The sequence below is a fragment of the Mytilus trossulus genome, chromosome 14 (assembly GCF_036588685.1).
Source record: "Mytilus trossulus isolate FHL-02 chromosome 14, PNRI_Mtr1.1.1.hap1, whole genome shotgun sequence".
NCBI lineage: Eukaryota > Metazoa > Mollusca > Bivalvia > Mytilida > Mytilidae > Mytilus > Mytilus trossulus.
The window spans coordinates 62,935,550-62,950,496 of record NC_086386.1 but is presented as its reverse complement, the minus strand read 5'-3'; the positions used below and the strand labels follow the sequence as shown (position 1 = coordinate 62,950,496).

At 31.2% G+C, this 14,947-nt stretch overlaps 1 protein-coding gene across 1 annotated transcript in view; it reads right to left on the bottom strand.

The window, feature by feature from the left end:
- Positions 1-6,720, bottom strand: part of LOC134696533 (uncharacterized) — a 44,529-nt gene extending 37,809 nt beyond the window's left edge. The window contains exon 1 of the mRNA XM_063558374.1: positions 6,039-6,720. Coding sequence (XP_063414444.1) covers positions 6,039-6,284 — 246 coding nt within the window. The 5' untranslated portion in view covers positions 6,285-6,720. The remainder of the gene's footprint in view (positions 1-6,038) is intronic.
- Positions 6,721-14,947: the final 8,227 nt, after the last annotated feature.

Sequence of the window (14,947 nt, the reverse complement as noted above, 5' to 3'; positions counted from 1 at the left end):
TCTTTATTCTTATGAAGATTATCCAACCTTGCTAAAAAATATATGTATATTGATTGCATCATTTAGCACATCTATTTTAACAGTCACACGGCGATTATCCCTATTCGATTATTCGTACCTTTGATGAAGTAGATTGTATACCCAACAAACGCACAAAAACAGCAAGTAACGTCACCTTAAACCAAACAGACTGACGGATAACTCTTGTTTTCAACATACTGTAGTCAACAAGAAACGTGGTATCTAATATGATCATTAATTTGATAATCTATAAAATAAGACGAACCGACTCTACAAAATTAAATGACTATTTTTAACAGATTCCAAATAAGTTCTGACATAAATACCAACTACAATATTACAAACACATAAGAAAAGCCTATAAACGTATTAGAACCCCGGATGTAATCCGGTAACTGGCATTAAAAAGACATGGAACAGACGCAAAAACATGCTGCAGAATTAAATAAGTGTGAATCAACCTTTAATAAAAAGGACATTCACCTCATTATCTTGTTTTAGTGAGAAGTAGGTAGATCGATTGCACTCTGTAAACAATTATTTTCAACACAGATTTTGGAAGACAGCTATCATTCGCGAAGAAAAATACATACCAGTTGCAAGCACAATCATTCGAGGAGACAGATTGTTTTCATGAAAATGTTGTGTTAATTCATTTAGATTTGTCCAGTTGTAAAGCCATCACCTCAACTAACGAAGTAAGGTTTCCATACAGTTCTCTTCCGAACTGTTATCAGATGTCAACAGTCGACATTACCTTAACCTTCGACATTGTAATGAAAAATGTCATTTACAGTTCTATATAGTATGACTGAAATTGGTTTGAAATATACATAAATAGATTTGACATAAACAAAAATAGATTTGACACAAACAAAAATAGATTTGACATTAACGAAAAGAATAGAACAAAGACAAAAGACACATTGTGATCTTGGACTGTTTTCTGCTCTATGGTCCGAGTGTTGTCATTTTGACACATTTCCAGTTTCCATTCTCATTTTTTGAATGTGATCCTTACGTAATATTACGTCACACCGTGACAAAGCCCCGAATAATCTGATTTTGGTACATTCTCGACCAAAAGTCAAATACAAATGACGTTTACAAAGTATGTTATTTAAAATCAAAGTACATTTAAGACAAGAGCAATACAAGTGTCCATAGACTGTGTATTCTAAGAGTGTATAGTGTTTGTTGATGGTTTATATTGAACTCTAGGAGTCTATTGGATTAAATAATGTGTCTGGCTGCTGTCTCCTATAATGGTTATCCTTATCTATGTAATATGTTTATAACCATCAATAATGGTTAATATGCTCTGACGAGGTTATAGACTAGTTAAAGTGATATGAAACGAGTTTCTGGTAATTATAAAGTTATCAAAATTACTGAACCAATGCTTGCATATTTACTAAAATACTTCCTGGTTTGACGCAATTGATTACGAATCTCAAACGTATCATTGACAAATGATATATTATTCAGTAATGATTGTTGATCGCAACGTGATTGATTTTCAAGTAAGTTGCCGAAATGTACCTTACAGTGAAATTGACGAACAACGAACTCTCTGTTCGTTGTTCGTCGTTTACGTGGAGCACGTAAAAATAAAAGATGATCTGATAGATTGTAATCTTAATTTTCTTAAAGTTCAAACGAGTAGTCTCGCGGTTGAGATCACTTCGACGAATTAGATAAATGGAGAAAATTATTAAATAGCAGTACATGTATGAAGAATATGATGATATAAAGGAATTTCTTTTACAAGAAAGCTAACGTACATGTGTTTTGTTGTAAAACTTAACCGGGCAATTCTAAGCATATACAACATAATCAACTTTTTGTAATTTGAAGTTTCTTGTGATTTTAAGATCACGACCGTCAGTGCCAGTGACGTGGTTAAAAGTGGCCATACTTGTTTATCTTGATATGATACCTCCAAAAAAGATAATTTACAATTTTAAATATAAATATGTAACTCATTCATGCAAGCGGTACGTCTCTCATTGAAAAAAGCTTGAACTGTAAGGTATAGAGAGGGGGCGATTGCATATGTACAGAAGTAATCATTGTAATAGGTGCAATACAATTACTTCCTTTTTTTTGGAGGGGTGTCTTTCCACGTATTCATATTTTTAGAGTTTCATGAACATTAGTGGCATTCCAACAGTACCAACACTTCTTTACTGACAAAAGCACCACATTTGAAACAAACAAAAACAAACATTTTAGTGAAATGCAACCCCCTCATTGATCGTTTAAGTAACCGACTTAGTAATTTAGTATCAGAAATGACATCAAACAACCCCGAAAAATTCGCCTTTGCCTCATAGGAGTCAAACTGATCAAATACTTTTCCTAGCCAATCAACTTTTTTGCTATCAGGAATTCTTGCAAAAAGAAAAAAAACTGGTTCTCCTTCTAATCATACTTGAAATATTTCAGATGGACAGTAGGAGACCTTGAAATAAATAGAACTACAATAAAATACTGATTTTTGTATTCTAGTGGTAACAAAATTTTGATACGTGTTAAATCACGTGAAATACATTGACTTTTTTATGTGATTGATTCGGTGTTTCCCCTCACCCCCCCCCCCCCCCTCCCCTACAAAAAAATATACAAAAACACGACATTGTCTATAAAGCGCTCTTTTGCAACTATATTCAGAGATTTCCGATTTTAATTTTAAATTTCAATTTTATATATCAAATTTCTCTTCGTCATGTTCGTGTACGATTTTTCTTTATCATATCGATATTCAACAGAAATTTTGTTAAATATCTTTAAGACAAGAAACAAGAATGCATCTTTCCTTCCATATCATATTAGCTAAAGCTATCAGAGTGTTGCACACTGTCAAGCATTCTCTGTAATATGCTTATAGCAGGTATTTCATTACTGAATTAATCCTATTATCTAAGTAAACATCGATGAAATCCTCTTAAGTTAAGAGCAACACGTGACTTATTGTTTATCGATATTTGAACTATTCAATTAGAGATTAATGTAGTAATGTTTTTAGATTCTATTGTTTATTATAATCAATCTTTTTAGAAAAGGCTATTGTTGTCTGTTATTACTATTCTTTCCTGAATGCGTCTTTCTATTGTCTATCATGATAAATCTGGAAGGTCTTTTCTATTGTTTATTATAATTATAAAATCTTGCAGGACTGGGTATTTTTATAGTTTATTATAATAATAATGTTTGCCTAGATTCACCTTTTTGTTGTTTATAATGAGACATGTAAATGAGCCTTTCTATAATTGTTTATTGCAATAAATATTGTCTAAACTGGTCTTTATATTGTTAGTTATAATAAATCTTGCTAGAATGAACTTCCTGTAGTTTACTATAATTAGACTTGCCTTAATCACAGACCTTTCTGCTATTTATTATGATCAAGCTTGCCTAAATGATATGCCTATCTATTGTGTATTATAACAATTGTTGCCTTAATGAACATGAGTAATTCTGTTGAAATCTGTCGGACTAGTTTTGGAATAGATAAATGCAGTATGCCTCGCAAACTTCACGTTGAAAGTCCCTGCAAAAGCTGTTTAATTAGACCCTGGGAGGTGTGCAAAATGATTTGTCATTTATCATTAAATCCGTTTTTATCAGAACCAATCGAAGTTTTAACGTTCCAAGGGAAGACAAAATGAACAATCAGTACTCATAAGGCGAAGAGAATACAAACAAAACTATGACAAAAACAACGAAAAGAAACACAAGAGTAAGCAACAAAACACAACAAAATAGCAACGCAAATCTACCAAAAAATCGAATCGATCTGCGGTAATTTTTAGTGTTTGAAATGGTAAGCAAGTCAGTTGATGTAGAAAACTCCAAATTACGAACGGCAATAATGTTACAACAAATTCATTACCGATCTTTATCAATGAGTCAATTAATTAACAAATTAAATTATATGCAATATTCAATACTGGTATTTAATGGTGAAAATTAAATCAAGAATGAATTGATGTTCTTTTAACTTGTATCGCTATTTTTACTGTTTGTTGATTTTGCAAGATAAGCATTTTTAGTTTATTCAGCAATGACACCCATCACTGAAATTTAAAATAATTATTTTTCAGCATGTTAGAAATATTTCCAAAACGCAACTGAATTTAAGATCAGTTTTAAGTATGTTAGAAGCAATTCCTCATACCTCTGAATTCAAATTCAGTTTTCAATATGTTAGCATTTCAAAATAGCCACTGAATGTAAGCTCAGTTTCCACTATATAAGAAGCAATTTCTCATACAACAGATTTTAAAATCAGCAACTCCACACACCATAGTACCAATCAAAAACATAACGTTAATAGGTTTGTAAAAGCCATACGAATGTAAAATAAATACTTTACTAATCAGATTTTTTTGGGATAACAAAGTAATCTATATTTCATTTTCTTGTTTAATCAGATATGAAATGAAATTCTAGTTTGACAAAGGTTAACTATGTTGTATAATGACAAAAATACATAAACAATGTCAGCAGTATTAACTTTGGTTTTTGTTAACAAATACAGAAACAATGTCAGCAGTATAACTTTGGTTTTTGTTAACAAATACATAAACAATGTCAGCAGTATTAACCTTTAGTTTTTGTTAACTGATCTGTATATATTTTGTATCGTGCTGAGGGAACGAGACAACTATATTAAAACTGTGAACGTGATAAATAAATAAATAGATAAAATAAATAAATAAAACATTATAAAATAGAAAATCTTTTGAAGATCAAATAAAGATAAGATTTTCAAGGGACGCATAAACTTTTTCCGAAATAAAAACATAATAATTTGCTCTATCAGAATGTTCAGCAAGAATGTATGCAATTAATTGCCATCATGAGAAATGCTTTTGTCATAATGAGTAAGCACACGGACTCCTTATTATACGAGTAATTTATACCAAAACTAGAAAGCAGAAATGTTTGAGAGAACAAGAATTATCTTAACATTTTACGTGAAAATACTTCAAAAGGAATGGAAATTACAGCTTAATACGTCAACGTGACTATGTACTGTAAAAGATCCCGGTAGTATGATATTGTTCTATTATATGTCTTTAATATATATTTCTATTATGAGTTAGAAAATACGTTGAACCACAATCGTCAAAAGTATTCGATCGCGTAGTGGAATGAAATATTTGTGGATTCTTATAAATTCTATATAACTTTTGGACTATTTTAAATCTCGGTCTATTTCTTAAAAAATAATTCTTACATACTTTTGATTTTTTAAACCTGTATGCTAACATTGCCCATGTGAATTTTAAAATTGTTTGTATAAACATTGAACGACAAAAATATATGATGTATAAAATTTTCTGACGTCAGACACGCGAATCAATGAATGTGTTTGTACATAGATGTTTTTGTTTTCTGTAAAATTGTTCCTTTTTAAAACAGCTACACGATGATTACTGCTTAAACTATTTTGACTGTTTTATGCATTGTGTCTGTTTAGTTACCGCATCATTGTAACTATAACGGAATTTGATGAGACTGTCATCAAAGTGAAAGGTTTAGCGCTATAGAATTAGGTTTAATCCACCATTTTCTACATTTGAAAATGCCTGTACCGAGTTAGAAATATGACAGTTCTGGTCCATTCGTTTTATATGTGTTTTGTCATTTGATTTTGCCATGTGATTATGACTTTCCGGTTAGATTTTTCTCTAAGTTCAGTATTTTTATGATATTACTTTTTTTTTAAACGTCTTAAGCAATTAATAGCCTATCCCGGTGCAAACAAAAAGTTATATCAAATTACAAAAACAAATAGCTGTTTATGCCAACGAAATAGTATGTTTTTATTATTTGTTATTCGTTCCATCTTATTATGTACTGAATGCTCTATTTATTTTTTTTCAAATCTACTTTTACTTTCAATGAAATGTCGAAAAGCATATTGAAGAAATAAAGCAAAGAAGATACGTTTTACGAACACTACATTGAAGAGGGTAGAAGGATGAGCTAAAACACTATTTCCTTACCTGTCGCGAGTTAGCACCGGATGCAGTCATTCTCTCTGAATCAAAACTAAAGTTGACACTTTTAGACGGCGACGGTTGAGGTGTAAGGTATGTTCTAACATTTTGATTGATTCCAAGATGGGATGACGGTGATGGCGCTGTTGGCTGGAGAACAGTCGGTGCTGACCCTCTCCGTGTCGACCCCTTACTGCTTGACCTTCGCCGGTTTTTACGTACAACGGTGCCTGTCCTGACCAACATTGACATGTCATAAAATAAACCAACACATATTCCCTGTATTAAACGAGTCCTTCATGTACTAGTCTAAATTAAAACGTGTGTCATTAAACTGAGACAGAAATTCTTACGGTAAAATTAAGTACTAATTAGTAAAGAAATTGCAGCTGTTATTTGTCCATCAAATTTCACTTGCGACTAAAAACAGCATCTTTTGTGACTGTAGTGATTATTTAAAATCTATGTTTAGGTTTTACCAATTATTAATCAATACGAAAATGAATAGCTTACTTTCCGTTTGAATTCTTCTGCATTTCCTTTTTGGTAACAAATTAAGGGCTGCTAAATCCTCTGCTGTTTTGCTGTCATCTTCCTAATTCGTCGTCAAGTTATTTGCCATCGGGTGTTAATATCTCTGATCATCAAAACAACAGAGTAACATATTACTACGTCTTTTATTAAATTAATTTCCGACAGTAATATACAAATCTTTGAAGATATAGTGTGATTAAAGTAACATATCAAAAAGTATGTCCGGTCCTACTAATGACGATGCCGCCTACGACGTGTCAATGATGTTTCTGTTATTGAACGTGCTGATTATGGATATACATACTAGGTGCTTGCAATTAATTCTAATCAAAATGTACCTTCAATGCAGAAGATCGAGATATGTAAGATGCAATCGATTTCATATTTTACCTGATTCCGACACACTCCATGTACTAACAGGTGGGTGCTACAAAATTATTCAAGATAACAAATTCATTTAACGCCACATTGAATTTAATGTCATGCTCATTAAAGAAAATGACTTCTTAGAAATAATCAGTGTTGCAGAAAGACGACATGCATCTTCCGTAACTTTATTGGAAATTAATTAGTTTCTTAAGGTTGTATGAAATTGATTTTTCTTGATGATGTAGATTGCGACTAATTAAATGAGAAATAAAATAAGAATAATAATTGTTCTTCGATTGGATGATCAAATTTGCTTATTTATGCAATTTTTCAGGAAAAATTAGTCTGCTCTTCTAATTAGAATGAAAAGACTTCGACATATAACTTTTGATGTTGTTTATAAGTGATGCAAGCTTTGACAAAATATAGAGAGCTGTCCAGGTCTTATATTACCGTTTGTTAAGGTGGTATGGGAGTCTAAAATAAAAATGATAGAATTTGTTCATACTTTGGCAAAACGTAATATCTATTGATATATGTTCAAAAATATGACAACAATGACCGCTCTGAAGTACGTCCATTATTCATAGTTCATTATTCAAAATTCAATAATGAATAATGAAATAGTTCACTTTTCACTATTCAATGTTTAAAAATGAATAATAAATAATGAAATAGTTTATGTTTCATTATCTAACTTGAAGCGGTGAATAGTGAAATAAAAATATGAAACATTGACTGTGACACTATAGCTATATCCCGTATTTCTAAATTCGTCTTTTTTGTGTTATCTAACAAATATTCAAATAAATATAAGAAAAAATAAGTAAAAACACTCTTTAAATTTTAATTTGATATATTTATCTAGTTCCTAGTTTCGGAGGATAAACTAGTGGGTTTTCCTAACTATTTTTAACAGAAATTCCTTGATTTAATGTATGGACGACCTGAATACCAAAACATATTTTTTACAAAATACTCTACGTGGTCTTTCTTTTTTTAATTTTCACTGGACCTTTGCTATTCTTCATCCTTTAATAAATTATAGATAAAACAAGTCGATTGTGCCGCAATGATTATAAGAGGAGTTACGGAGGACCTAAATGCCCGGCAAAATACGCGTGAAATTAAGAAATAGCCAATTTTGAATAATGAAATAGATATGTTGAATAATGGAATGGAATGCTACAACCCTTTAGCCCCTGATTATAGATAAACCTTATACCTCATTCGAAAGCTTATTTTTATTCAAAATTGGCTATTTCTTAATTTTCACGCGTATTTTGGTATTTAATTCCTCCGTTATCCCTCTAATGGTCATTGCGGCACATATCGTTTATACTCAGTTTATTCTTCTATCAATAAGCTTTAATTTGGTATTACTTTTGCCTTGATTAGGGACTGAAGGGATTGCAGCGGTCCATTCCATTATTCAAAATAAGCTATTTCTTAATGTTCAAGCGTATTTCGATATTTGAATCCTTCGTTACTCCTCTAATATTTCTTGCGGAACATATTGACTATTTACATTTGTTCCTCTCGTAATAAGCTTTCGAATGAGGTATAAAGTTTATCTATAATTAGGGGCTAAAGGGTTGCAGCATTCCATTCCATTATACAAATTATCTATTTCATTATTCAAAATTGGCTATTTCTTAATTTTCGCGCGTATATTGGCATTTAGGTCCCCCGTTACCCCTCTAATGGTTATTGCGTCACAATCGACTTGTTTTATGTATAATTAATTAAAGGATGAAGAATAGCAAAGGTTCAGTGAAAATTAAAAAAAGAAAGACCACGTAGAGTATTTCAATTTTCAAAAAAATATGTGTTGGTATTCCGGTCGTCCATACATTGAACCAAGGCATTTCTGTTAAAAATAGTTAGTAAAACCCACTAGTTTATCCTCCAAAACTAGGAACTAGATAAATATATCAATTTAAATTTGAAAGAGTGTTTTTATTTATTTTTTCTGATAACACCAAAAAGACGAATTTAGAAATACGGGATATAGCTATAGTGTCACAGTCAATTTTTTTGAATTTTATTTCACTATTCACCGCCTCAAGTTGAATAATGAAACATAAACTATTTCATTATTTATTTTTAAACTTTGAATAGTGAATAATGAACTATTCCATTATTCATTATTGAATTTTGAATAATGAACTATGAATAATGAACGTACTTCAGCGCAGTATACAAATTATAGGTCACCGCGCATTTTCTCAAGCTACAGGTTATGACAAAATGACACATTGTGTATGGATTACACAGAAAAAAACACCATTTTATGATTAAAAACTAAACAAAATGATTGAATTGTAATATAAAATAGGAAAGATAGCTTTCAGACAATGCTTTGAGAATATCGAAAGAAAATATAGGATCACCGTACGTTTTTTTCCGGCTAAAATACAAAATAGGAAAATTCCACGTAGATTCCTTCAGAAAATGCACTGTTTTAGAGTTACTTCCCTATAATTGCCAATTTAAAAACATTTAAAAACAACCAAAAATAATCTACACTTATAAAAATATTAATATTTGTAAGTGATATTCTCATAAATTGATTCTTTTAAATGAAAATTTTCATTAAAAATCTGCATTTCTGCATCCAATTTTGCTAACTTGATAGAAAATCTGGACCTTATATTAGGTTCTCTTTTTTTACACAATCCAAGATGGCGGAAGACACCCATACCACATTAAATCTGTAATAACCACAGATATTTTTCTTTTTATGTAACAAACATTATGTCCTCCGGTAAATATGTATGGCATTACAGTTTGCGACTTGACTTACCCGGCTACATCCACTCTGTGTTTTTTTAGATGTATTCTTATTTGTATCCATCTGATGAACTTAGACTTTTTCTTGTGATTTGTATTGTTAATTCTTATGTTGTACTGTTACATAACTCTCCCAGGTTAGATGATTGGGTTGGGATCCAGTTAACATGTTTTAGTTAACCCTGCAACAATATGTGTGTATGTGCCTGTCTCAACTCAATTCAGTAGTTGTCGTTTGTTGCTGTGTTACATATTTGTTTTTCGTTATTTTATTTTTTTACATTGATTAGGCTGTTAGTTCTCTAGTTTGTTTTGCATTTGTGATTAAGAAGTATTTTAGGGAAACAAATGGTCGAATTTGAACGTTAAAGGATGTATTCTTCTGACGTTTCAGTCTCGTTGACATTTCATTTTGGAATTATTCCAAAACATGTGATACAAGTAGAAAATATTTATGATTTTTAACAATAGTATAATCAAACATAACTCTGTGAAAAAAAATGTGTATTTACAATGAACAGTTTCTGAGTAATCCTGTTTTCAAAATTTACGACCAATCAAGTCAGTCTTTTTAACCAAAATTTTGTGAAAATGTGTGAGGGGTACAAAAAATAATTTTACAAGATCATGTACATCCCATATCATTTTTGTTGTGTCAAATTTTTCTTAGATTTGTATTTTTGAACCATTTATAACAAAAAAGTTGAAACAATTTGCAATTTGTATTAAAACTAAGAAAAATCACAAATTTTCAAAATTGACAGCTTGGTAAATTTGAGACAAAAAGCATCAAAATAATATGATAAAACTTTCTTCAAAAGTTTAATTGCAGAACTGTGATTATTTTAATGATAATGGTTCAAAAATAGGTAAACATTGATGAAAAATTGCAAAATCATCAAAATTGAGTATTGTCAAAGGACCGTAGCAAATAAAAAAGTGCGGCATCATGTGATTTTCTCTTATCCAGTTATCTTTTTACAGTCGTATAAAATAAAAAATTAAGTTAAGAAAAAATGTTTAATTCTAGAAATGTTTGGCTCCTCAGAGGTGTACATTGTACATCTGAAATGTTGTTTAAAGGTGGTGGGAGCTTTGACAAAGTAAAGGGAATTATTCAGGGCTTTTCTTTATTAAATATATGTAACAAATAACGACATATGTTTTCTTTTTTGTAACAAACAATATGTCCTCTCGAAATTATTTATGACATCACAGTTTGCGACTGGACTTACAAGGTTACATCCACCCTGTGTTTTGTTTTTAGATGTATTTCTATTTGTATCAATCTGATACTTTACTTTCCGTTTTTTAGACATTTTTCTCTCTTTAAATACTTCAAAATTTGAGAAAATGTTGAACGCATCTAATAGTATCCCATCGATCTTGAGATAAAGGATACAACGAATACAATTAAATCTACCTCATATCTTAATTACATCTCAAAAATTGACAATAAAGGACGGTCATGACGGTTGAAAACAAAACTTCACGACAAAAAAAGATGATTTCAGCTTCCCAATTCTGAATTTTCAATTTATATTTAGCAATATTACAACAGTACCTACACACGGAGTATATATCTTCTAGTTGATACGATACTTCAAAGCTTGTATTGACTACAATGAATTCTTTGATGGAGGGTTGCAGCTAAAAAGAAGATCTTAAACAAAGAGTTTTAAGTGGTGAAGTGCCATCTGGAACGACTTTTATTTTACCTATGGAAAATCTGTTTCATAGCTGACATCGGATATGTTCCTAATGTCGTTACTACAATCCCGTTACCTTTTCCCCGAATGTGACATTCGAATTGGACTTATTCTCAGGTTAGTACTAACATTTACAACACAACGGGCCCTACATAATGAGCAGGGTTTGTTTACAATCTCGGTGCACCTGAAATCACCTGGGTGAACAAAATGTAAAATAATATAAAGGCCTTCTTTTAATTACAATTTGATTTTATGTGTTTAGTATAATTAGCATCATGGAAAACATATGTATGCCAGACGGCTATCAACAAAATGAAAACAAAGTGAAAACAAAGTGAAAACAATAATTTATGAATTCCGTGAATCCAATGCGGGTTTCTAGATAACCTGTATTCGAAACACACAAAGCCAAATATTTGTATTCGAATGATGTTTAACAACCGACACAGTTGATGTGCTATATAACAACCAAGTATCTTTCGATATGAAGAATTGAGTGGAACCATTTTCATGTTGGTTCTTATGTTGTACTAGTACAGTTCTGTTCTAGGTTTAGGAAGGGTTTTGCCTAAAAAATCCAATTTAACCACACCACATTCTGTTAGTGCCTGTCCACGGTCAGGAACTTATAATTGATTTTATTTTCTATCTATGAGTTCGACTCTCCCTCTGATTTCTTTCGTCCCTCTTCATCAATTACTTTCGTTTGTTGCTGTAAATCATATTTTTCATTTTGAGGCCTTTTACAACTGATTATGCAGTAATGATTTTGTTCATTGTTGAAGGCTTATTTTGAATTATAGTTGTAAACGTTTGTGTCATTTGGTCTCTGGTGAAGAGCGCTCGCATTGGCAATCATACCACATCTTCTTATTTTTATATAATAACAAATTAAAATAGCCAAGTACTCCCAATGTCAACTTGGCCTGGGGAGCTGACATCTTAGTTTCTTGAAATTGTTTTGATTTATAAACGGATTACTTAAGAAATGATTGTTATACATCTTATAAATCATTTCAGTAATGAGCTGAAGATACATTCGATGACCGATAGTCGATATCACTGAATGCTGAAGACATCAAATGTACTGCAACTATGCCCAAGGTTTAGCAAATGCGTGGTATTGAGTTGTCTCACATATCGCATCTTCTTAATATGTTTATATGAATACGGTGGGTATTTTAAACTTATTTGTGCACGGCCAATTGTCTCCAAACCTGTCACAGAGAATAAAAAGTTAAAAAAATAAATAAAAATAAATGACAAAAGACACAAAATACCAATCCTCGAGTTCTCACAACAAATAAGGCTAATTAAAAGTCCAATTGTATCTTATGATTTATTGTACTCAGAACTGGTGCACGTAAGCCTCTGCAGAAGTATTGCCAGCGTGAAGTATGAGAAGTCTTAAACTATTGAAATATAACTACATTTTTGTGATGTAAATACTGATAAAGACAACATTCATGGTCTTTATGCTGCGGCATGAATGGAATTACATTGGTAATAATTAAGAATTGGTTTATTCAAGGGCATAATAAGTTTACATGGATCGCATCTAAAGTTACGAACTTAATAAACAACATTATCGTAAAATTTGGAAAGTGATATCCAGATAGAAAATTTCTTGAGGCATGGCACTTTTTTTATTTAAAGAAACAGATTTCAATAATGGCTTTGAATGACTTGCGGTGATGAAGTCGCATGGCTTAATAATTAATTAATTTTAAATAATTAAGTTCATTCAAATCCAAATAATCACTACAGACATTAGCATGGCAACAAGTTTGGGAATTTTACACATCGCTAGAACGGGCATGGTAGCATCATTGTTCTCAATATGTGATGAAAATCTTCTTGTTCTGACATGTTTGAGACAACCATATAACAGTGAAGGCTTGAAAACTTTTAGAAATTGATTTTACGTTTGATTTAATTACGGATCAAACTTCATGCGGTTTCGACATGTCTTGATTTAAATCTTAATTAGGGGGTATTGATCCGTCAATATAACTAATTGCTATTAAAGTAACGGCTAAAGTTAATGCAACAACTATTTCGTGACGCAAGTAAACAACAAAAATCATGTTCAACGTACTTGTAGCGAATTCGTAGAACAAAGAGAATACTAGACATATAAATTTATATATATACTTTAAATAAAAATGTACTACGAAGTACCTTATTTAGATTTGGAAACGAATAACACAAATCCTAGTTATATAAATTGACGCGAAAAATAAACAAGGAGAAGAAAACATAAAAACAACTTACGTGCCCACAAACTTGTCTTGCTTAATTTTAAATTTGCACAACGAACTCGATTTTAACAATGATAAACCTAGGTTTTGCAGAAAAATAAGCGGCTGTTGAAACTGTAACAGCGACATGGGTCGGGTGACATAATTTTCGGATCACAAGAATTATAGACTAAGCTACCTGAAAAAATGTAAGAACTGTTCGCTAACTTATTGTTTTATCTTTACCTCCGATCGTATCCCTTCAAATCACATATTATTGGCCTGTTTATAGAAAAAGTTGATATGTTAATGCAGTTGTCCCAAGGCAGATTCTTAGACTGTGTTTAGCAGTTTTTCAAATATGCCTTCTAATTCCCCGAAGACTTAGTTTGATACTTATGTTCTTCTAAGAGAAACGGTCATCGAAATATGTTATATTGAAAAAAGACACAAAGGAAAAACAAACAAAAAATCAAAAGAATCAGAAAAAGATAAACAATCAGGCGAATAGAGAAAAAAGAAAAAAACAACAATAAAAAAATATGTGTGGAAATTTGAACAAAGCAAAACAAAGACCGAAACGACACATAACTTCACGTCCTGCGAAATTGATAAATATTTTATTGGAATCGGCACATTACGTTGAATCGAACATCACGCAGAAGAAACCCGGAAATTATGTCGATACTACTTCCATGTTGTCAACTAATTCCAAACCGGTTTCCGTCATTAAGTAAGATATATTGCTATCTTCTATAGACAAACTCTAATAAGCTTTCTATGGAGTAATAGAGGTTGATTAGTGGAATAAGACGTATTAAGCTTTTCAATCGTGGCATCCTTTATTCAGAATCCTTAACAAATTGGTCAATATACTTTTGTTATTGGATTGAATGACATTCCATAATACAATGTATGAATTTAGATTAATGTGGCTTATTGGATGTCTATAAAATATATTAACGTTCAGATGCATGTTTGAAAGATTTGTTTTTATGTAATATTTTTGATTTTGAAATGCAGATTGAAAGGAGTCTTTGAAATTTATAGTGATGATTAAATTTACAACACGAATGATTCTGTGACTACTTATTATGTCTCGTGGAAATCGCACAATAGAAGTTGAAAGAAAGCAAGAAAAAACATTCCGTTACATTATAAAATATAATTATCAACGGAACAGTGTTCATTGTTTCACATTGTCATTTCGGGGCCTTTTATAGCTGACTATTCGGTATGGGCTTTGCTCATTGTTGAAGGACGTACG